This window comes from Arachis hypogaea, chromosome 20, assembly GCF_003086295.3.
Source record: "Arachis hypogaea cultivar Tifrunner chromosome 20, arahy.Tifrunner.gnm2.J5K5, whole genome shotgun sequence".
NCBI lineage: Eukaryota > Viridiplantae > Streptophyta > Magnoliopsida > Fabales > Fabaceae > Arachis > Arachis hypogaea.
In genome coordinates, this window is record NC_092055.1 from 520,953 (window position 1) to 544,566 (window position 23,614).

Genomic DNA, 23,614 nt, shown 5'->3' on the forward strand with positions numbered 1-23,614 from the left:
CGGTTCGACTGTAGTTTAATAAAAAAAAATCATTTTATAATAAAATAATAAAAAATAAATAAACCCCCCCTAAAATATATAAACCACGTATCTTTTTTCGCTTTATGAATTTGTAGCCCTTCAATTTTTAAAATATATAAATCAACCCATCAAACTTTGCAAAATATATAAATTAGTCAAAGATAAGGATGTAACTATTTTTTTTGCCCTAACAAATTATAATTCAAATAACATAGTTTTTCATACTCAGAAGTTAGAGTTCGAATCCCTATTTTCGATAATTAAACATCTCTCCTACATACTTTACGCTAAATGTAATCTACTAATCTGGTCAGATTTTATTTGGGCCTTTCTTCGGCCCATAAGATATAATGGGTAAATTTCAATTGGAAGAAAAATTGACAATTCTCTACCAAAAGAAAATAAAAAATTAACACTTCAATAGTATTTGATTTAGTATTTGGGGCAAATACTATTTAGTCAAATTCTTACCAAAGAACAAAAAGTATTCAGCCAAAATTTTAAAAAAGAAATAGTACTTAGATTAAACAGAAAAAGATTAACTTAAAAAGTTTGGTTTTTTAGAATTATTTTTAATCTATTTTTTGGGAAATTAATCTAAAGAAAAATAACTTTAAAAAATCTTTAGTTTGTTACGACTTTTAGTCCTTTTTCTATTTTGGTCTATATAAAAATAAGAAATTAGTCTTAATTAACTGAGGTACGATCCAGGCCCAATTCGATGACAAAAATGTCTAGTCCACTGTGGATTTGCCGATTTGTAATGCACCAAAATTTGGAATCTTCTTACCCCAAAAAAATAGCTTTGGAATCTCAAAGCTATTACAGTATTCGTGATTCCTTTCCAAGTGGTTATAAACTTAAAAGCTGTACATACCTAACTACCTAAGCATGCTGCATGTTAAGTGCAAGTTTTGCAATAAAAGATACATACACCTCACAATCCGTCTAGTAGATTGAACTCTAATAAATAGCGAAAATATGACTTAGTACAAGATTGGAGCAATGGAGTTGATGGCATGCAAAAGTTAATGAAAGAATCTCTTGCGACATCTAGCAGAACCAAGCTCCTCATACTCAGACTTAGTTACACACATTGCTTCAAAATCTGGACTTGACGCCAACAGAGATCCTCCTCGCCAAACACCTAGTATGGGACTACAACACAAAAACGAGTTAGTTTATGGAAACTTCACTTCTCCCAACATCAATGAAACAAAACTATTTAGGGAACGGGTTTTACTCTTCTTGAGTAGTTATCTTCACATGATAGTCATCGGGAACTAGTGGTCGGAGCTCCTTCTCTCTACATTGTTGATTGTCGATAATTTAATCACGGGGAAGCAAAGTGCACAAAAATTATGTTATCATGGAACAAGGTATAGTGGATAAGACAAAGAACTTACAATCTCTCAGAAAACTGAGGAAACAGCGTGCTTCCGCCGGTTAAAATTATGCTGCCAAAAGGAAAATCGGATAGATAGATTGCAAGATGAACCAGAGAATCAAGATGTAAATAACCATAAACAGAACCATCAGAGTAAATGGTTTGAATTAGAAACCTTTCATAGAGTACAGGGTGGAGATGTGGATGGCACGAATTGACAGCTCGAACAATACATTCTGCTAGCCCAGCTTCATTCATACCTGCAAAACTGTTTTTATTAGTATTTTCAGAGAACACAGAATGATAATAAGAAGCAAAGAGCCAAGTAGACTAATATCATTCTTTGTTTTTGTCATTGGTATCTAAACTATATTTCTAGGAACCGGACTATCCCCATTTAGATTAACTTGATAAACTCAATACTCAAACAAAGAGTGTTGTGTATGAATACAAACCCAAATTGGCAGGTTGGAAGATCATCTCAGGGACAAGAAACCGTTCATTTGTCAAGTCAAATTCCTACAAATAATAAAATGAAAGCAGGAAAATCAAACAACTGCCATCAACATCTCATACTAAAAGAAACGCGCCTACAAATACATTTTTCGATAGATCAATTCTGTTTCGGTCTTGAGGCATCTCAGCAATTTCCGGGCGGTTCATATTCCCCTTTGTTTCCTCTGGAAGAGGAGGAAAGCCACAAGTGCCATCCTTCAAGGCAAGATAGTTGTGTATTCGCTCTGGATGCTTAACAAAACCCTTGGTGTATGTGATACCATCGGGAAGCACATATGTGCACCTGAAGAGATTTTCTTTTCCACTTTCCCTATTTAGAAAAAAAAAAGTGAAGACAAAGAAAAAAGAAAAATGCACCACATAAACGCATTTAGGCAAAAGGATTGTTATGAATACTAAACCTTACCACCTATTTGGTAATTGGTAACTAAATTGAATCCATCCTAAAACTGATTTACCATTTTACTTGAAACTAAATAATATCATAGAGAAACACCTCACGGATTCAGTTCCTTCAAACAACCCAATATCAAACCAGACTCATCTAGGTATGATTTGCAAATCAAGTATTCAAGGATTTCAACTCAAAATGAATAACCTAAAATTCCCCATTCAAATCAATTCTTGATGGATTCAACGGAACACAGTGATTCAATCTATTTTCATACTCATTACAAACCACATATTGAATTCAAATATCTAATTTTTTTTCATCATACTATTAGTATCCAGACCCCATTACCAGCAATTGACTAGTCAAGCACAGGAAATTGTGGCTACCTCTACCAGCAGTTCATTTAGAAAAATATGAATACAATGTCATGAAGATTCAACAAGTTGATTCCAAACACACACCCCTTTGCACTAATGCATGCTAAATGCCAAAGAAAAGAAAGCATTTCGGGTACCTGGCAAGGCGGAGATCGCGCGGCACATCAAGGGAGACGAAACAGAGCTTCTCTTTGACATCATCAATGAGGAAGGTCTCCTCCATCACATTAACAGATCGAAACGAAACAAGCTCCTTCAGGTAATTAGTAAGCGCCTTCCCACCCAAATCGATTCTCTTAACACCATAATTCAACGTGAAATTCTGAAACACAGGCGAAGCATGCGTGAAAGAGAACCCGCAATCAACAACTAGGCTGCACTGGGCCCGAGACACAAGCCCGTCGGGCCTGCGACTTGCTTCGTACAGGTGCACCAGCGAGGGGGAATCTGCCACGTACAGTGCCCTAAAATTGAAATCTTCGAAGACGAGCTCGTCCAGTGAGCGCTGAATGGAGGGAAGAGTGAACAAGGGTTCGGTGACGAGAAGAGAGGACTGCGTTGGGTTTATGCGCAGGATTGACGAGAAGAGGTGCGACCAGATTTCTCGTTGGAGATCGGAGTTTATTAGGTATCCGCGGTCCAATGGTCGCCGGACGGCGGCGGAGGTGAGGTCCGGCTCGGCGGCGGAGGAATCGGTGGAAGTAGTTGTGATTGGAAGAGGGTGTGGGTGAAGCCATTTTTTGGAGGAGGGGGCGCGGTAGAGGCAGTTAGGGAGAATGACGGCGGGGTCGCGTTCGCCGCCGAAGCCAGCTTTGATGAGGCCGCCGCCGTTGTCTAGAACAACGACGTTGGTGGAGGACATGGTGGTGGTTATGGTGAAGTCACGTGCAGTGCCAGCTTGTGTGTCCCGTTCTCATGATTGTGCTTCGGTACGGCGTCGTTTCAAGGTTCACATGTTCAGTTCATAAGTAGTTCTGCGGCGGAGCTTCTTGCCGAGGAGATGCCAGCGGAGAGACCTATTCCGCTATTCGGAGCAGCTCAACCGCATCATGTCTGATTCCAGAAGGGGCTACTGAGGTCAGGTAGTGGCAGCCATGGAAGCAAGCTTGTTGGTGCGACGTCGCTGCTGTGAGAGAGAAGATCAGAAAGGAGATTTGGGTCGGGCGGGTTGGGATGGGATTCGGGTAGGGTTTTCTGGGCTTAGCCCAAAACCAAAAAACTAGTTTCAAAGAAGCTAAAAAGTCCATGACCAAAAAAAAGATGCTAAAAAAGTAAAAAGTAAAAACACAATAAGCCATTCAATTAGTGTTATCTATAAAATTTTATTTATATATTTAGATATTAAATTATTTTATATTTAATGAATTGGTAGCTGATTTATATAATATTCATGTAACATCTATAACTATATAATTTGTATCGTAATTATAATCATCTTTTTCTTCTATTATAAAAGAATAAAGAGAAAAACTTATTTTTTATTTAATTAATTAGTATCTCACTTCATTCTCTATTAAAAATTAACTAAAATGTGTATGAGTATATATGAAAATTGTTTTTTTTCTAAACCCAAATTGGCAAATTTTACTAAATATATAAATTGATAAATTATTTTATATTGGGTAAATAAGAAAATTTTTATTTTAATAAAAAATTCTTTATAAATTAATTAAGAAAAATATGTTTTGTCGAATATTATAATATATATTTATAAATTAAATAATAAAAATGTGACTTTCACCAAATTGATTTTTAACTAAAAAAATTAATATTTTATTATACTTTCTTTTTTATATTTTTATGGTTTTTTTTTGCGTGATTATGTCAATACGAAGGAAGAAAAACATAGACATCATGAAGTATTTAAAAATTTCTCGTTAACAATTGTTTTAAAGATTCTTTTATTATTTTATATATTTTTATATAAAATTTATAGTTAAAAAATATTAAATATTAATTTAGTTAAATATATCAATTTATCTAATAATTTTTAACTATTAACCTCACCTGAAAATAAATTTCACCGATAATTAAATAAAAGTTTTAATTTGTAGTAGCCACCCAATTAATGTTCGACTATGTTATTTTTTTTGGTGACTTTATTCGATTATGTTATATATACACACTAAAATTAACTACAAAAATTAATCATCAGTATAAAATATATATTAAAATATAAACATATATTTAAAATAAATTAAATCATATATATATTTATATATAAATATATTAATAACTAATTTTAATAGATAATTTTAGTGTACCGATAATATTTTTTATTAATATTATATGGAATATAATCAATGGAGTGAGATGTAAGAAGACATGCATTCAATAGCATTTACGCAAGTTTTTGGCTTCTTCAATATAGGATGGGATCATTTCGAAAGAGACCTTACAATTTTTTTTTTTTTTTTATCAAAGATAGGAGATTCAAATCCGCAAGCTCTTAATTGAGTATGGAAAGATTATGTCATTTGAACTATAACTCATTGGCAAAAGAGACCTTACAATTGAGTTCATAGTACTGTTAATATATATACATATATATAAACACCTTCTTAATTAACTTTAACCTTAAAATTAAATATAATCGACCACTAACTTAAATTTTTGTTATCTTAAATAACATATCAAAAATAGATGATTTATAAGTAATATGCACACTCTCTCTACTAATTAATATAAATATATTAGCAATAGACAATAGTAGTAGGACTAGGACATAGAAGTTTGAGGACAAACATTATTATTGATTTATTTCTCAGTTTTTGTTAGATGAAATTCAGGAAAACACACATTTGCAAAAATCAGTAACGCCTACCAAACCTGGGTATAGCGTGATTATACTATGGTAATTAAAGTAGTTATAATATTTTAAAAAATATTATTAAAATTAAAGTAATATTTTTTATTATTAACTTTTTTTAAATATTATTTAAAAAAAGTACTAAAATATAAAAAAAAAACATAATTTTATTGTTAATAATATTTATATAATCATCATAAACATCTTAACATATTCATGCCAGAAATTTACCGATTAACATAACCAAAGAAATAAATAAATAAGTGATGAGATATTAATATTAATTATTTAATTTGTCTATTCATGCATGAAACAAAATAATAATCTAATATAATATCTCACTGCTGGTGGCAATAATTCAACTACTACCCAAACGCAACTCCAAATCAATTTCTTCATAATAGTTTCCACTACCACTCATGAAAGAAGAAGAGCTTGCACCAATAGTAGTTGTTGTTGGGATTATTCCAAACAAGAATCCATATTGATCATAGTTATTAGCGGCGGTATTGGTAGTAGTAGTGGCGGTTTCTCTAGTACCAAACATTTCATTATGCTCTTTCTTCTCCGGAAAAAGCATGAGCGTTTTCTTAATTGGTTCATCTCCGGAAGAAGGGTATGTTGATGATGAGGATGGGTTTCTTATTCTAAAGTTGTAGAAGTGTGTTGATGATGATGGTGGTGGTGATGGTGGTTGGTGGCTAAAGAATCTATTAGCATAGCTCTGAACTTGTTGTGGTGTCTTGTTATGAAGATAGTGTCTAGCTATTTTATTCCAATGTCCTCTTCCATAATTGCTTAGTCCCATCATAAATAACCTATGCTCAAATTAAAACATCCATGTATATACAATAACAATCAATGTCTTATAGCAAAATGATGAATTAAGGAAACAAAAATTAATTTTAGGGTACAACATAAAAAAATACACTCAGAATTATTTTATTACATACCGACAAAAATACTTTTAAATTTTGTTATCGAAAAAAAGTTCTTATATTATTTAAAAACCTAAAAAATATACAACTGTAAACTAAAACGTTTTACATTAACGGAAATAAGTGACGTAAGGAATAAAATTTCTTATATAATAAGTAATGACATTGGCAAGTGAGTCACATCACATTTTTTCATTAATAGAATCGGTTTGTGATCATGGTTGAATATTTTTAGCATATTTTAAAAGAGAGTCACTTAGATAAAGACACTTAAAATATTTTTTTTAAAGATGTTTTTAAATTATTAAAATTTAGTACATATAATTCATTAAACTATGTTATTTTTATTAAAACTAGATCAGATAAATTGATTTGGCCGAAATATCAATAAACTATACTTTGAACCGGTCTAAATTAATATTTTTTATAAAAAAATAATTACAATATCTCTGTTATAAAAAATAACTAAAATACTCTTATTATATATATATATATATATATATATATATATATATATATATATATATATATATATATATATATATATGTTGAGAACGCTAAATTTTAACCTTTTTGTTTTCTATGTGCCATTATAGAGTTAGAATTTAGGATTTTCAAAATTAAAAGGTATATATAATAAGAATATTTTAGCCATTTTTTATAATAAAGTTATTGTAATCATTTTTTATAAAAAAAGAATATTAATTTAGATCGGTTTAAGGTTTAATTTATTGATTTTTTTACCAAATTAATTTGTCTGATCTAATTTTGACAAAAATAATATAGTTTAATTGATTATATGTATTAAATTTTAATTAATAAAAAATATCTTTAGAAAAAAACGTTTTAAACATCTTAACCAAAGTGGTTCTATCTTAAAATTATTTAAAAATATTTTTGTTAATAATAAAATTCGAAAATATTATTATCAACGTCAAAATAATTTAAGTATACCTTTAATGATTTATCCTTAATTTTAACAGCTTTGAACAATGTAAATATAATAATAATTAATCCGTCACTATAATTATTATAGAAAATTTGATATAACTCGATCAATGTATTTGAAATTCAATTTGTGTATCCAGAAAATAAACCAAATCTTGAAGTGGAAACTAATAAGCCAAACAACCGCCAGCAAGTATGAACACTACTTTTTCTCAAGTCAAAATCTTTGAGAGAAAAGTGACATGGCTCATTTAATAATTAATTTAATAGTAGTCAATACCATAACACATCTTTTTGAGGATAGGCCGCAAAAATTCTGGCAAAGTTTCCGATTCTCTATTATCTATTTAATACAACAATAATTAAAATAAAAACATTTAAGCAATTTATATATTTAATAGTTAACTATCATATAATATCATTAATACGTACATACAAAATTAATGATAAATATATCAAAAAATATGTAAAACTATATATACTTTATAAAATAATTTTATATGTGCATTAAATTATATAATATTACATCAATAAAAATAACTACATTTTTATATTAATGACATAAATACTTATTCAAAAGAACATACGTGATTGTACGACGGTATAAAATGTTTTACACGGTTAATGTATCAAAATTAAATTCTATATATCATAGTTAATTTTTTATATACATGTATCATTTTTAAATAACATAATTAGATACTCTAGCACTGAAAATTTATTTTATAATATAATAAGTCAATTAAATTTTAAAATAAAAATAATATTCAATATATAAATTGATTATATATAAATGTAAACTCATATGCAGTTAATTTCATGTGAAATTAAAATCTAAGAATTGTTAAATAACAATTTAATCAAATCATTTAACGATTTTTAGCTAGTTAAAAACTTCACAAAAAATTAACTGCATGTGAATTTTCACTTTATATATAATAGCTGGTGTGATATGATGACAGAAATAAAATTCAATAATATATACCGCTAAAATGTGAAAAAAAAATAATAAGAAAGAAAGACAAACTCATGGTCTCTGAGAGTCCAATCAGCAGTGAGGCAATCGGGTTGATGATGATGATGAGCATGCATGTAGGGTTGGAAGAAGAAGCTGCTACTATTATTATTAGAACCTTGATAATGATAATAAGAAGGATTAGCAGAAGGATCATAGATATGCATTGAAGGTGGCCACACACTAGTAGTAGTAACATGGTTCTGAAAATCGGACAGGACCGGATCGACCACAGCAAAGTTAAGGATTGTTGGTCCATCTGAAAATCTTGATGGTGGTGGAGGAGATGCTGCTCCTTCTGTAAGATCAATAATTTCAGGAGGCACCATTGTGGTAGAGAGAGAAAGAGTAGTATGAATCTATGAAGAATAGTGTGTGTATAGCGGTGGACGTGCTTATATTCAGGATGAGTTACTCAAACCCTACTATGGACTATAAATAAATTAAACTATATTTTTTGTATGCTTTACCATTTTTTTTAAAATATCTATAATTTTTAACTTTATTTAATTTTGTTCTTAATGTTTTTGATAAATTTAATTTTGTCTTTAATGCTTTTGAATTTGGGTCAAAACTATCTTAAATGTTTTTAAATTTGTTATTAATATTTTGGATAGAATTAGGCTTGGTTTGGTAAAGTTTTTCGAAGAGGTGTTTGTGCTTTTTAAAAGTTCAAACTCCTCATTTTGTGTTTGGTTAATAAAAAAGACCATGTGCTTGTGCTTGCGGCTTTTAAAAGATCGGGTACTTTTGAAAGCACTTAAAATAGAGCTTTTTAAAGTTGGCTTGTGCTTTTCAAAATTTAAAAGTCTAATATAACCTCATATGTTAACTAATTTTCAAATTTAATACTTACATTTATGTCTATTATAATATTTTTAAATTTTAAAAGCTATTTTACCAAACACAATTGATGTTGCTTGTGTTTATTGGAAGCTATTTTTAATTTGATTTAAAAAACCATCTTTTAAAAGTTAACTTTTATTTTTTATAAGTTACTTTTAAAAAATAAAGATTTTACCAAACTAAACCTTAATGTCTATCAATATTTTTGAGACAAATTAAAAAATTAAGAACAAAATTAAATGAATTAAACTCTACGAATATCTTTCAAAAAATCACAAATATTAAAAATAAAAATTTATTTTACTTTAAAAAATTTAAGTATTTAAATAATTCTTCCTTAAATATATTTTATTAGATAAGGAGTACTCACTACAAAAAAAAAGACCTATAGTCACATTAAAAAACCGTGACTATAACTAATAAAAAAGGTGACCATAGATCTATGGTCATGATTTTGGACCTATGGTCACGGTTTTTTACTGTGACCTATTCTGTTGTGGCCCTAGATCTATGATCACGATTTTTTTATCTATAGTCACGGTTTCTATAGTTACGGTTTCAATTTTCAAATTCTGACACTTTAGACCACATTTTTTCAACGTGATCATAGGTTAATCTATGGTCACACCTAAAAATCGTGACCATATCCTTATCTATGTTCATGGTTTTCACTGTGACCATAATCTTTATAGTCACCCCTCCTTAAAACCGTTTTCACTGTGACCATAGCCTTATCCATGGTTACAGTTTTCACCTCATCCCATCTATGGTCACCCCTTCTTAAAACCGTAACAATAACTTATCTATGATCACCCTATTTAAAAAAATTGTGAGCATAACTTACTCTATTTTATTAGATAAGAAGTACTCTGTATTTGTTATTAATTAAAAAAATTTAATTTGTCATTTATTATATAGGCTAGTTAAATTAAATACTTTTTAATAAAATTATAAAAAATTTAAAATATATTAATTTATTTATTATCTTTAAAACGTATTAAATATTTTTTTAAGGAAGGTTTCCGGCATTTTTTTCCTTTAGTCATCTGGTCCATTTATATGTCCATATAAAGAAAGTTTGACTAAAATCCTGGCAAAGTCTTTTAATAGACAATTACATGTATATGGTTACTTAAGACAAAAACATTAGTATTTTTTTATTTTTCTTTATTTCAATCAGTATTAGTATTAGCAAATATATTTGTATTTTCACTATTTTGTCTTGTTGTCCGTATATATTGTGTTTAAATGACGTCATATTTTTTATTTGTTGATTCATAGAACCTAGCAGGCTGTGCTAATGATGATCTCACATTTATATGACAACAACAACATTGAATAATACCAAAAAACTTTTATTATATATAATACCAAAAAAAAAACTTTTATTATATATACTTTTTATCTCTTTTTTTAAAACTTATCTCTCCTCGATTTAATAATTAGTAGGATTATTATCTTTTTTTTTCTATAATATTCTTTAATCCAATAAATTAATGACTAAGTACTCGTAAAATAGAATTCAATTTAATAATAAATATTATATATTATATTTTAATATGTATTTATTAAAAATATAATTATAATATTACAAAAGTAAAAATTGTTTTATAAATATAATGTTTCCTAATTTTTATAAATATATTTATGTATAAAAATCATGCATAAAAATAAAACAAATAAATTAAATAATAATTATAGGGATCAATATATTTGCAAACCGATATGGAAAATTTAATTTGTATGAAAGATTCAAACTCAACAAAATACTACTTTTTAAAAAACTAAGACTTAGTGAGAGTGAAAATGATAAGGTGGAAATTCATGTGCAGTCGACTTCACGTGAAATTGATAGTTGAGAGTCGTTAGATGAAAATTTAGTCAAATCAGTCAAACCATCTAACGGCTCTCAACTGTCAACTTCACGTGAAGTCGACTGTATCTGAGTTTTCACCAAATGATAAATACAAAAGTAAAGCTATCAAAACTTAAGAAATAGGATGACAGCTCAATCTAATTCTTTTAATGTGGTCGAGTATTTTAATTTTAGTAAATTATATATTATTTAATTTATGTATAAAATTAAAAAAACCACATCAATTAGAAAAAAGAATATTGGAGGCATAGTGGATCTGGCAAGCCATGTTTTGCTCCTATTCTAAATACCGTTTTCCATGTTATAAAATAGTAAATTTCATCGTGGCACATTCTCACTCACAAATAACTTTGCAAAGATTTCGATTTCAATATGACTAATCATCATCAACACATAAGCATCGCTATTCCAAGAAATTAGGGTTGGCATTGTTCTTTGATTTGACTTTCAAATTTGGATCAAAATCCCACTTTTAACAACTTCATTACCATAACATAGATATCACTATAGTTGAAAACAGAGAAGAAGATTGTGACACATTAATTATAGCCAATCAGCCATACAATAAAAAGAAACAAAGTAACAAAATGTGCACATAAACTTTTGCTTTAAGTTTTTTTTTTTTTTTTTGGCTAATTTTTTAGCCAAGAAAAACAAGAAACAATGCAGGAGATTATAATTGTTGCTGCTGCTGCTACTCTAGGGAATCTGCTTATTGGATGGGATAGTTCAACAATTGCAGGTTTGTACGAAATTAATTTTTATTGTTAATTAACTTTCTTTAATCTCATTAGATCAGATCATTAGAAAATAAAATGGAAGACTTATGAACCAGAATTTATAATTTAAAATGGACAATTTTAATTTGGAGACTTTAACTTATTATACATTCTGATGAATAGTAATCACAATGGTGGCAAAAAATTATGTATTCATTAATTTAGGATTTAACACCTCAAGTTGATTCTTAAAAAATACAATAATGAATCAAATTGGTTTTTTCATTAATTAACTAATGATATTCTACAAAATGATTATGTAAGTTGTGTAATCATTGTCTCTAACTAGTTTTTTGGTCAATAAATTTGTTGTAGAATTTGCGAGTTTGTAAAAATAAAAAATTATTTTTGTCATTTCATCGATAAATCTAACTGTATTCAACGATTTTATTAAAGTGAGATGAATCTAGCTCATATGATTCCATCTCTAAGAAATCAATTTAAGACATTGATATTCTAAAATCTATTTTAACTATTAGCAAAAATTCAGGCGAAGTCGATTTCACATGAAATTGATAAGCCGTTAAATAAAAATTTAGTCAAATCAGTCAAATCATCTAACTACTCTCAGGTATCAATTTCACATGAAGTCGACTGCACCTGAATTTCTACCTTAACTATTAGGAGACCACTTTAATAAAGGCACTTAAAATGTCTTTTTTTAAAGACGTTCACACATGTCATGTTATTATTGGACATCCTTATTAAATCGGTTAGTAATTTATTTTTTTATTATAAACCAGAACAAAATCGGTTTATTATAGTAACAATAATAAACCCAATTGTCTGCATTATAATTATTAGACCCGATTTAATCCGATCGAATTATACCATCTAAACCGAATATCTTTAAATTTTTTGATAAAAAGATAATTATATCCCTGATTTTTTGTTTTTCTGACATTTAAATCTCTAAAAATTTAAAAATACAATTAAATCCCTAAAAAAAATTGGGTTTATTGTTATTGCTATAAAAAAAATCGGTTTTATTCTAATTTGTTAAAAAATTTAAAAATAACCGATTCATTAATACGTCTAATAATAATACGACATATAAATGTCTTTACAAAAAGACTTTTTAGTATCTTTATGGGAACATCCTAACTATTAACCCTAATAAATTCTTACTAACTTGTTAATTACAAATTTAATTACCAAAATGCCATGCATGCAGGTGGCATGGGCTACATCAAGAGGGAATTCAAACTTGATCCCACAGTTGAGGGAATGATTGTTTCCACCTCCTTCTTCACCGGCACCATCGTGACGATCTTCTCCGGAAAAGTATCCGACATGATCGGCCGGCGACCGATGCTCATAGGATCATCCATAATGTTCTTCCTAAGTGGTCTAGCCATGTTATGGGCTCCAAATGTTGCCTTCATAGTGTTCTCAAGACTCTTAGACGGCATCGGAATCGCCCTCGCCGTCACGATAACCCCGGTCTACATCTCGGAGATTGCGCCGCCGGAGATCAGAGGCTTGCTGAACACGCTACCGCAGTTCTCATGCTCTTTGGGAATGTTCTTGGCTTACATTTGGATGTTTTCAATGTCCCTTTTGGAATCTCCAAGTTGGAGAGCAATGCTTGGTGTAGTTTCAATTCCTTCTGTTGCTTATTTCTTCTTGGTTGTCTTCTTTCTTCCTGAATCTCCTCCATGGTTGGTAAGCAAAAGTAGGATTTCAGAGGCTAGGAAGGTTCTTCAGAGAATTCGTGGCCAAGAAGATGTTTCAGGTCATCATCCTTAAACTACCTACATAGCTTCATTCACATGCAGTTGTTTTTTATATAAAATTGATAATTGAGAATAATTAAATAACAGTGAAATTTAAATGCAGTTAACTTTACGTGAAATTGATAGCTAAAAGTCGTTAAATAATTTGACAGTAAGTTTGACTAAATTCTTATCTAACAACTCTTAGCTATCAATTTTACATGAAGTTAACTGTACCTGAGTTTCTACTTTAGATCTAATAAATCTCAACTATTATATGTGAAAATTAGTAAAACTAATTTTAGAAAATAAATAAATAAATAATAACTAAATAAAATAAAAGATAATAAACAATTTTAGTTTATAATCTTATAATTTTAATGGTTGAAAAAGAGAAGAATTATATACTTCTAATTGATGGACAGTTCATATTGAAGAGACTCACCTATAAATTGAGTTTTTCTTTAATTCATTTCAATCAAGTCATCCAGATAAAATAACATAATATTTCTTTGAGTAGTTTTCTCTTATATATGATAGAGAGAAGTGTGTTCTCCTTTTGTCAAGAGAGAGTGTTATTGTAGTCTCCTTGCCAGAGAGAATTTGTAATTCTCAAAGAAGATATTCAATTGTTTCCATATTTTATACAAATTTCTAATTTTTCATCTCTATATTTTGCTGTGTCATTTATCCGGTACCTAACATCATCTTCATATAAACACTGTATATGAATTCTTCTCATATTTAATTAATTATTCTCAACTATGATTTTCGTGTAAATAGTTACTTAATAAATACTCCAAATTTTTTACATTTGATTAGTTTTTGCACACACATACATATAAACACATACAAAACCTGCACATACAAATTGACAGAAAATGATTTTTTGTTTCTACTCAAAACTTTTAATGGTAAAACTAAGATAGGTTTGAAAATGTATAGGAGAACTAGCATTGTTGGCAGAGGGTATGAACCCTGGAGGAGAATCAACCATCATTGAAGAATACATAATAACCCCAGCAGGAAGTACTGAACAAATATCAAACATGGAATCAGCAAAAGATTGCATAAAACTTTATGGACCAAACCAGGGAGTTTCAATGATTGCTCATCCAATCAGCAATGTACATGGTGGCGGTAGCATCCTAGCGCTGTCGCGACAAGGAAGCCTTGCCGGGCAAGCAACCCCCGGCCTCAAGGACCCTATTGTGAATCTCTTTGGTAGCATGCATGAGAGTGATCATCATCATCATCATCATCATGATCTTGCTGCACAAAGCATTGATCAAGGCTCTTTTGGCACCCACCATGACAATTTGCAAGCTCCATTGCTCTCAAGGCAAGGTAGTAGTGTTGTGGATAGGAGTAGATTTTATAAGAGGAGCAGCAGCATGAGAGGAAGTAATGGTAACTTGGCTGCCCAGGGTGAAACCGCCACTAAGGTAAAATTAAAAATTAGTACCTTTGTACGCTTTTTAATTTGAATATGGACGTAACAATGGGGTTGGTCTGGGATATGGAGAACACAGGTGCTTTACATCCGTGTGGTGTTAGAATAACAGAACTCGGACCATGCGAGTTCATCCATGGTAAACGGACGGTCCGAGTTGTTAAAAGGCAAAGAACATGGAGGGTCCGATTTCCTTCTTCCGAAATTCAAATTTTCCCAATTTCAAATTGGACCATCCGATTTATTCTGCAAAATTTTTAAATCAAACAACTCGCAGGGTTCGAGTTCTACATCCTAACACTCACAAAAAGCTGTCCCACAAATTTGTCTTTGTACCCTATAAATCCATATCCGGACACATCATATGCAAGACTTCCATAACCATAAAATTGAGCCTATTTTTGTATGTTTTATATATGTGATTTATGATTAAAAATTTTGTATTTTTATTTGATATTGTTGTTGGAATTTGTGCATCTTAGGCAACAAACATTGGTGGGGGTTGGCAATTGGCATATAAAGCAGTGGATGGAAAAAAGGAAGGAGGGTTCCAAAGGTTGTATTTGCATGCAGACCCTTCCATTGGTGCAGGGTCTCAGCATGGTTCATTTGTTGGGAATTCAGGGACTGATTTGCAATTAGCATTAGAGCGTGGTGAATCATTTCAAGCAGCAGCACTTGTGAGCCAATCAGTTCTTGCTCTTAATAAGGATAACACAATAAAGCCAGAAGCTGTTGCTAATAAAGGATCAGGCTGGGGTGCTCTGCTTGAACCTGGAGTTAAACGTGCATTGATTGTTGGAATTGGACTTCAAGCTCTTCAACAGGTATATTTATTAACAATCATGATACTAATACTCTATATTTACTGTTAACAACTTTGATTATTTGTCTATTATACGCTTGATTATTTTGGCGACTTATTTAGTTTTAAAAAGAAGTTTAATTGTTCTGTCGGTCCTTCTAGTTTTACTGAATTTTCAATTAAGTCTCTATACTTTTTTTCTTTTCGATTGAGTTCCTGTATCATATCAGATTTTGTAATTAAGCCTCTATCGTGGCAAAAACGCTAGAATTAACGAAATATTTCGTTAAACAAAACGAATATGCCTAATACTTGACTGAATATTCTACGTAGTTTGACAGAATATTCAATTAATTTCAATGTTTTTGTCACGGTAGAAACTTAGTTACAAAATCTGATATAGTATAGGGACCTAATTGAAAAGAAAAAAAAAAAGGAATATGTGTATAATATATACAAATCTATAGTGACTGATTTGATAGTTGATTTTTAGTATACATGAAAATTAAATATTTGTAGGGACCAAAACAAAAAGAAAAAAAAATGCATTCTACAAGGACTGAAAATTAATTTATACTTACATTCAATAGTATATAACTTCAAATACATGTTGCAGGCTGCTGGCATAAATGGATTTCTATATTATGCTCCTCAAATCCTTGAGGAAGCAGGTGTTGGGGCACTTCTTTCAAGTTTTGGGATTACTGAAACATCAGCTTCTTTACTCGTAAATGTCATTATAACATTTTCTATGCTCCCTTGCATTGCTCTTTCCATGAAACTCATGGATATTGCAGGGAGGAGGTAAGTTTAACTACAATTTCAAAATTTATTATGTGGTTTAAATTTGCTTTAGCCTTTTCTTGTTGTTCAAGATATTCTTTCATAAAGGGTATTATAAGTTATAATCATATCTTTCTATAGTCTTATTCGATAACTGTTCTAAGTCACAAAATACAAAGATACTGAGATAGTAGAGAGATAGTAAAAATTCGTCTATCTTCTTCGATCAGTTTATGTCTTTAGATCTCTGTATCTTTATTCAGAAACTGACCTCCACTTACATTCTTATATGCAAAATTTAAGGACAAATAATGCATCATTGATCTAAATGAGAATAATTATTTGTGAAATGCAGGGCACTATTGCTCAACACAATCCCCATCTTGATAGTGTCTCTAACAGTACTAGTACTAAGGGATTCATTCCCCATGATTTCTATTGTGAATGCAGCAGTAACAGCAACATGTGTCATTGTCTATGAGAGCATCTTCTGCATGGGATTTGGTGTGATTCCCAACATTATTTGTGCAGAGATTTTCCCAACAAGTGTGAGAGGAATATGCATCTCAATTTGTGCACTCACATTTTGGATCAGCACATTGATTGTCACATCTTCATTCCCATTCTTGCTGCATCAAATTGGACTCACTGGTGTCTTTTCATTGTTTGTTTGTGGTTGCCTCATTTCATGGGTGTTTGTTTACACAAAAGTTCCTGAGACAAAGGGCATGCCTTTAGAAGTCATCATCGAGTTCTTCACCATTGGTGCTAAGCCTGGAGCTGATCCTGCCACCATGGCAAGCTAAAAAGCTCGACGATCGTCGTCTTATTCGGTAATTATCTCAGAACAAGGATAGAGACATTGGAAGACACAACACAAAACTATTTAGAGAAAAAAATAAACAAAATGTTTGTGTCTTTGCTTAACCCAAAATGGGACAATAAAAGAGTTTATAAAGACAAGTTTTCTATTTGTGTCTGAGATCATTGGCAAACAGAACATTCATAATATTATCATTATTGTGATCACAAGGAATTGAAGCAGCAGTAGATATATAGTTTTGAGTCTTTAGTTGATTTTGATTCCAATTCCTATTGAGCGAGTTGAAGATTTCATTGGTGAAATGGAAATATTGGAACCTTTTTGCTGGTATGGATAAGATTGTGTGTCTTTTTTTCCTCCCTTGTACTTTGAAAAATAGAAATTACAATACAAATACTTAAACGACTTTAAGTGTTATGGATTGATAATATTCTAATCAAATTCTTGCACTTATAAAATTTGTAAGTAATAGGTGATTGAGTTAAACTACTTTATTACTAAATATCTATTAAAAAAAATTTAATATTAAACATACATACAAATAATATAAGTAACAAAATTTGTAAGCTTTGTTTGATTGGAGAGTTGCAAAAAAGTAATAGAGGAGAGGGAAGAGAAGTTGCAACTTCCCTGTCTCCCACTATTTTTCCACCACTTATCTCCAACCAAACAATTGAAGTGTCCATTTCCTTGTGTTGGACATTTTTTTTCTTGTGAATGCTATGAAGAATTTCTCCTTGTATGAAGAGTTTGTGGACAAATGAAATCAAGACACGTATGAGGTTGTTAACTTTGCACGACAGAACTTGTCTTATTTAACATTTATTAATTATTGTTAAAATTAATTAATACTAAATAAGACAAATTTAGACCTTTTTTTTTTGTCTTCCTACCTAACATTACCGGTTATACAAATACATTACAATGAGCCATAGTATAGTACAAGTGATAGTTGTTCGAATTGCTTAAATGCCATTTTGTGGTTGATGGTTAGAAGAATATATCAATACCCTTATCAATTACAAAGAATTTTTTTCATCCAATAGTAAAAATAGGGTGACCATGCAGGCATGAAAACATATCCAAAAATTTCAGACCTTCTTCATTCACTACCTTAATACAGATTCTACAGTCCTATACTGCATTTTTTTTCACCCTAAAGTGAAACTCCAACATCAGCAATCACTGAATGATCCCATTCTGCCCTTTAACTAATATCTTCTTGGATATAACAGATTTCATCTCTTCTACCACCGTATTTGGACAATTCATGGCAATCAAGTTCTGTCATTTAGAAGGATTCCCATTGCTTTTCCCAGCATTCCCACCATTAGCAAGTGAGGCCTGAAATGCACGCGTAATCTGAAAAAATAAATAAATAAATAAAAAACCATTAGCTTCCACATACATTTTATTGTAAATTTGTGATACATAATAGGAAAACAAACTTGTCTATTCATTGTTCTGCATAGTTTCTATCTACTCCCATAACTCCCCCTCAAGATTGATATTGTGTACATTCCAAGACTCGAGAAAAACACTATAAAGAACATAATGAGAAGGAGGGTTACCAATGGAGTAAGGAGTGTAGCGAGCTCAGGAGTCATGTTTGGGGTAGCAACATGTTGTAGGACTAGAGTTACAGCATTCTCAAATTCACGTCTACTTTTAGTCTCTCTTTCCAATCGTGCTCGCAGATCTACAATTTCCTGTTTCATCTGAGTAAAGGGGGCACTTTCTAGGCATTTGCCTCCACATCTTGTTTGCTCTTCAGCCTCAAATAATTGTGTTTTGCAGGGTCCTAAACCCAAACCTCTGATTCTACCAGAATGCTCCTCTCCGAGCGCTTGGGCAAGGGAATCGTCTGGTCCAACTGTTGGTGAACAGTTCCCTTCAGTCTCAATACGAGTAATTTCGTCCTATTGTGAACATTCCAGCATTAGTGTTGGGGAAGAGACTGACCAAAAGAATGGAAATGAAATGCGCAAACTGTAAACAGTGGATATTGTTCATTTGTTCAACAGGTTAACGTTGCACTGTAATCCTTACAATTTGTAAAAAGTGTTAAAGCTTAGCAAAGAAGCATGCAAAGCCAATTTTCTCATTCCAACAATTATTATTGGGCAGAGAGAGTAATAGAACGCTGATGCTATGACTTCAAATCCCATATGCACTCCAAATATTTAAAGGCTATAATTAATCATATGATTAACTAAACTACATAGTTTGTAATAATAAAAATAATAAACTAAAAAAAATAACCCAAAATAAAGAGGTGCTTTCAAAATTATAATTTCCTTTATACACAAGCTCCAATTGTTCATTTAGAAGAGAGATTAATCAACAGTTAGAGGACAATTACACCGACCGAGATTATCCCCCCTGCCTCACAAAAACTCAACTAAACTGCAGTCAATTTTTTCCTCAATATTCCCACTTTAGAAGTAACTTTACTCAAGCATACCTTTTGGGCCAATGCTAAAGAGTGGAAAGATATCAAAGTCTAAAATTAAAACCGTGTCTCCTAGAAAAAATGATAAAACAAATTTAAAATTTCTGCAAGAAATCTTACACAAATAGCTCGGATTTCATCGTTTGGATATGATCCATCAGGTCTAGTATGCATGGCAATAAAAACTTTCCCCCTACTAACCGGTTCTCCATTCTCAACTTCCTACACATTTTCAAAACATTCATTAGAACTAATAAAGCATTGGAACAACAGAAAAATAAATATCGACCAATCATACAATCACCATCTCATGCCGTTTCCTTGCTAAGCTCTTGGACCCTAAACGATGCACAACTGATAGTTTCTCCCGACTTTCAGCATTTTTTCTGCACATTTCCTGCAATGTACATACATTAGAGAGGGGGGAGAGAGGGGTGATCAATGTGAAATAATTGTATCGTATAAATCATATAATTGATCTACTTACCACAGTGTTTGGATCCAAACGATAATCAATAAATTGAATCCAGTGATCTCGAGTTATCTCAGGAGGGTGATTAGCATAGTTCTCTTCTTTACTGAGTTCTGGATCATAATATTTATGAAAAACTTCAGATCGATTCTCCTTCCACTTTTCCCCAATCCTTTGGATTATAATCTTCTTCACTAGATCATCGTTTATAATGAACTTATCCTTTCAATGCACAGAAAACGATCAATAAATTAGTTACAAGTTATATGAAGTTTAAAATAAGAAACCTTCGACATAATTGTTACTTAAACTAAGTTTTACCTTTATCTTGCTATCAAAAATCTCCTCCTTAAGATTTTTAGGAACTTTAGGCCAAGACTTATAGCAAATAGGAAGAGCAGCAAAATTGGCACCCAATTGTCCAAGAGCTTGTCCTAAGAGGCCAGCTGCCTCACCAACTGGTTGTTTCCAATCATTAAGTGGCAACACCACTTTGGTGCCACTGGGAAGGTTCCAAAGATCCTTCAATTTCAAATATGCTACTTTTGTAACTCCAGAAGCATCTGTGAGTTATATTTGTCAGAACATCAAATTAGGAAAGAACACAAGACATACCCACAAATTACCTTTTACATCAACAGTCCAAAATTTGCGGTTTTCACGGGTCCGACGTTGAGTTTGGTCAGAAGGGGGATCCTGTGAAGGAACTTCTGAGAATGGTGAGACATCAATTGATGCTAGTGTGGCATGAGAAGTTGGTGGTGGAGCATCAAATGAAGGTATTAGGGCCTCGGGAAATGATGGGGCCTCAGAAGATGATGAGGCCTCGGAGGACGATGGAGCATCAGCTGAAGATGCCGGCACTTGAGTAGATAGTGCAGCATGAATTGATGGTTGTTGAGCTTGTGAAGGAGCTTCCTCCCATGGGTAGTGCCTTAGTTGAGTTTGGGTGGCAAGTGGGGCTTGTGAAGGAGCCACTGTGGAGGGTGTTGATGAGGCTTGAGCTGATGGTGGAGCATTAATCAATGGTTTCTGGGCTTGAAAAGTTGGTGGTGGAGTTTGAGTAGATGGTGGAGCATCAACTGAAAGTGGTAGGGCTTGCAAAGGAGCTTTTGTGCGTTGCCGACGCCTAGGCCAAGATTGGGTGGCTGATAGGGGTTGAGGAGGTTCTTGAGATAGTGTGGCATCAATCCACACTAATGGGGTTTGATTAGGTAGTGGAGCATCATTCAATGGTGGTGGAACTTGAGCAACTGGTGTAGCAGTAGTTGATGGTGGTGGGGCATTAGCAGTTGCTGGATTGTTAGTTGATAGTGGAGGGGATTGAGTTGAAGCTTTATTTCCTCCTTTCCTAGGTGGAACACCGAAACGTGAAACCCTAGGCATAGTACAACTTTGTAAAGAAATTAGTCATGTTGTTTAATCACAATAGCTTATGAGAATGAGAAAATAATTACGAATCTAGTTAATAGTTATTCTGATATAACATACACATAACAACTAGAAAGAAACAAGTTTATCATTCTTGACTAAAGTACAACTGAAGCAGCACCAGCAACAACAATAACAACAAAGCCTTGTACCATTAGGTTGGGTTGGCTATATGGATCAGTTAAGGTTAAAGTAACTTGCTATAAACTCTGTCAAAAAAAAAACTTGCTATGCAGCATATCTGTTCTAGACTCTAGAGACAATAATCAAACCTTGTAACACTGGTTTTTCTTATTTTCTTTTTCCCTACTAGCCATTGGATTACATTTCCATCTACTTTCTTTTTTGCAGCTTGTATAGGTCTTCTTCAATCTGCACGGATAACTAAATCGTCTAAAGTAGAAACCCTCTTATCAACAAAACTTCCTACCTTATTTTCTCCTTAATGCATCCATTCCTAACCATATTTTTTCGAAATTATTCACCCATGAAAATCCACATTCAACAGCTACCACATTAAGTTAAAATATATTCTTAAACAATAAACTTAAGCAAGATGAGGAAAACCTGAATTCTCCAATAGTATAATACAGAAATAACCCTTTTTAACAATGCAATGTAATAGTACTATCTAGTTCTACATATACACATTAATTGCACCTGAGAACGAGAAATAATCAGTTTTATACTTCTGAAGCACAATATCACATTGATCAAGAGCTTCAAAGATCTACAAATTAACTTAATTTCACACTTTTTACCCGAATGCGAAAATTTGAAAGCTTTAAAATCTATTAATCTGAAATTCTGAATATAAACACTATTATATATCTATGAACCCTAAATCCACATTCAAAACGTGTAGAAGCAAAGAAAACAACAAAATTTACAAAACAAAGAATGGAATCTCACAGTGTGGAGCTACAATTGACGAACAACAGCAGAACAGAGATCGAAGCGTAGCGTATCAGTGGAGTTACGAGCTCCACAGTGTGGCAGCTTCGCAGCTTTCAGCGTTTGCTTTTGCCAACGCTTGTGTTCCGTGTGATTAAATTGGAAATGAGGTGTTGTAAATTACCACTTGTTATGTGGTGAGTTTGCAAATCCCTAACAAAGCAAGCCTCATTCTGCTATTTTTAGTAAGTTTCTTATTTTATTAAAAGTTTAATTATTCTATTGGTCTTTATAATTTTATCAAATTTGCAATTAGATTTTTATACTTTTTTTTTAATTGAATCCCTACACTTTAATTTTATAATTAGGTCATTTCTAGATATCTATCGTTAAGAACTTAATTAGATATTTGACTACATATTTTTTGAGAAAAATATTTCATTAATTTTAACATAAACATAATAAAGAGTCAATAAAAAAAAAAGGTATAAAGACTTAATTAAAAATTTGGTAAAACTAAGAACTAACGGAAAAATTAAACCTTATTAATATTAAAGAAGCTAAACAAAAACAAGAAAATATTTTTTATTTTAAACCAATTGAAAGGATAATCAAAATTTACAGACACCTTTTATTCATTGCACTAGCTCTTCCTAGACCTTTTTTTTTTTTTTCAATTTTTATTGAAGGTGGGCGGTAGCATAAAGTAAGATTTTTCATAAATATAAACATTTCAAATTATAAATTATTAGTGAAAATAAGTATCATGGAGGAGGCAATTTACGTGTAGAATAGTTTTATTTTGTTTCATTTATTTTAGGTATTCTTTTCCTTTCTTTTTATTACCTATTAATTTACTTTTTTATAAATTAAATGTGAA

At 31.4% G+C, this 23,614-nt stretch overlaps 4 protein-coding genes and 1 long non-coding RNA gene across 6 annotated transcripts; 2 read left to right on the forward strand and 3 right to left on the reverse strand.

The window, feature by feature from the left end:
* Window positions 1–778: 778 nt before the first annotated feature.
* Window positions 779–3,557, reverse strand: LOC112783169 (actin-related protein 6). Its single transcript, XM_025825980.3, has 7 exons — window positions 2,833–3,557; window positions 2,009–2,234; window positions 1,864–1,927; window positions 1,584–1,668; window positions 1,428–1,478; window positions 1,265–1,327; window positions 779–1,179 (listed from the first exon to the last, which is right to left on the reverse strand). The coding sequence occupies exons 1-7, from the start codon at window positions 3,555–3,557 to the stop codon at window positions 1,050–1,052; spliced, it is 1,344 nt and encodes a 447-aa protein (XP_025681765.1). The 3' UTR covers window positions 779–1,049.
* LOC140182741 (uncharacterized) lies at window positions 2,814–3,843 on the forward strand. Its single transcript, XR_011878824.1, has 2 exons — window positions 2,814–2,954; window positions 3,029–3,843. It is a non-coding gene; the product is annotated as an uncharacterized lncRNA (long non-coding RNA).
* A 1,887-nt stretch (window positions 3,844–5,730) lies between these two features.
* LOC112783914 (uncharacterized) lies at window positions 5,731–8,796 on the reverse strand. The gene is made up of 2 exons (XM_025826995.3): window positions 8,418–8,796; window positions 5,731–6,322 (listed from the first exon to the last, which is right to left on the reverse strand). The coding sequence occupies exons 1-2, from the start codon at window positions 8,732–8,734 to the stop codon at window positions 5,863–5,865; spliced, it is 777 nt and encodes a 258-aa protein (XP_025682780.1). The 5' UTR covers window positions 8,735–8,796; the 3' UTR covers window positions 5,731–5,862.
* Window positions 8,797–11,653: 2,857 nt separating this feature from the next.
* On the forward strand, window positions 11,654–17,822 carry LOC112786793 (monosaccharide-sensing protein 2-like). The gene is made up of 6 exons (XM_025830166.3): window positions 11,654–11,869; window positions 13,081–13,641; window positions 14,567–15,066; window positions 15,557–15,901; window positions 16,496–16,683; window positions 17,018–17,822. The coding sequence occupies exons 1-6, from the start codon at window positions 11,791–11,793 to the stop codon at window positions 17,466–17,468; spliced, it is 2,124 nt and encodes a 707-aa protein (XP_025685951.1). The 5' UTR covers window positions 11,654–11,790; the 3' UTR covers window positions 17,469–17,822.
* Window positions 17,823–18,437: 615 nt separating this feature from the next.
* Window positions 18,438–22,923, reverse strand: LOC112783319 (uncharacterized). Of its 2 annotated transcripts, none has more exons than XM_025826221.3 (8): window positions 22,753–22,923; window positions 21,036–21,802; window positions 20,731–20,972; window positions 20,425–20,631; window positions 20,242–20,334; window positions 20,058–20,159; window positions 19,057–19,404; window positions 18,438–18,847 (listed from the first exon to the last, which is right to left on the reverse strand). In XM_025826221.3, exons 2-8 carry the CDS (start codon window positions 21,793–21,795, stop codon window positions 18,773–18,775), a joined length of 1,827 nt encoding a protein of 608 aa, XP_025682006.1. In that variant the 5' UTR covers window positions 21,796–21,802; window positions 22,753–22,923; the 3' UTR covers window positions 18,438–18,772. The 2 variants fall into 2 exon arrangements, with proteins under 2 accessions (XP_025682006.1, XP_025682005.1); XM_025826220.3 differs by having other exon boundaries at window positions 20,236–20,334.
* Window positions 22,924–23,614: the final 691 nt, after the last annotated feature.

Bases quoted from the DNA above. Each gene is read 5' to 3' on its own strand.
- LOC112783319 (XM_025826220.3), bottom strand. From the start codon at position 21,795: ATGCCTAGGGTTTCACGTTTCGGTGTTCCACCTAGGAAAGGAGGAAAT. The intron at 20,632-20,730 runs GTAAAACTTAGT...GTGCATTGAAAG, and splicing joins TTTTTGATAGCAAGATAAAG to GATAAGTTCATTATAAACGA. The intron at 19,405-20,057 runs GTAAGATTTCTT...TGTTCACAATAG, and splicing joins ATGAAATCCGAGCTATTTGT to GACGAAATTACTCGTATTGA.
- LOC112783914 (XM_025826995.3), bottom strand. From the start codon at position 8,734: ATGGTGCCTCCTGAAATTATTGATCTTACAGAAGGAGCAGCATCTCCT. The intron at 6,323-8,417 runs GTTTGTCTTTCT...ATTTGAGCATAG, and splicing joins TGGACTCTCAGAGACCATGA to GTTATTTATGATGGGACTAA.
- LOC112786793 (XM_025830166.3), top strand. From the start codon at position 11,791: ATGCAGGAGATTATAATTGTTGCTGCTGCTGCTACTCTAGGGAATCTG. The intron at 15,902-16,495 runs GTATATTTATTA...TACATGTTGCAG, and splicing joins GACTTCAAGCTCTTCAACAG to GCTGCTGGCATAAATGGATT. The intron at 16,684-17,017 runs GTAAGTTTAACT...TGTGAAATGCAG, and splicing joins ATGGATATTGCAGGGAGGAG to GGCACTATTGCTCAACACAA.
- LOC112783169 (XM_025825980.3), bottom strand. From the start codon at position 3,557: ATGTCCTCCACCAACGTCGTTGTTCTAGACAACGGCGGCGGCCTCATC. The intron at 1,328-1,427 runs GTAAGTTCTTTG...TCAACAATGTAG, and splicing joins CCTCAGTTTTCTGAGAGATT to AGAGAAGGAGCTCCGACCAC. The intron at 1,180-1,264 runs GTAAAACCCGTT...TTTGTGTTGTAG, and splicing joins AAGATAACTACTCAAGAAGA to TCCCATACTAGGTGTTTGGC.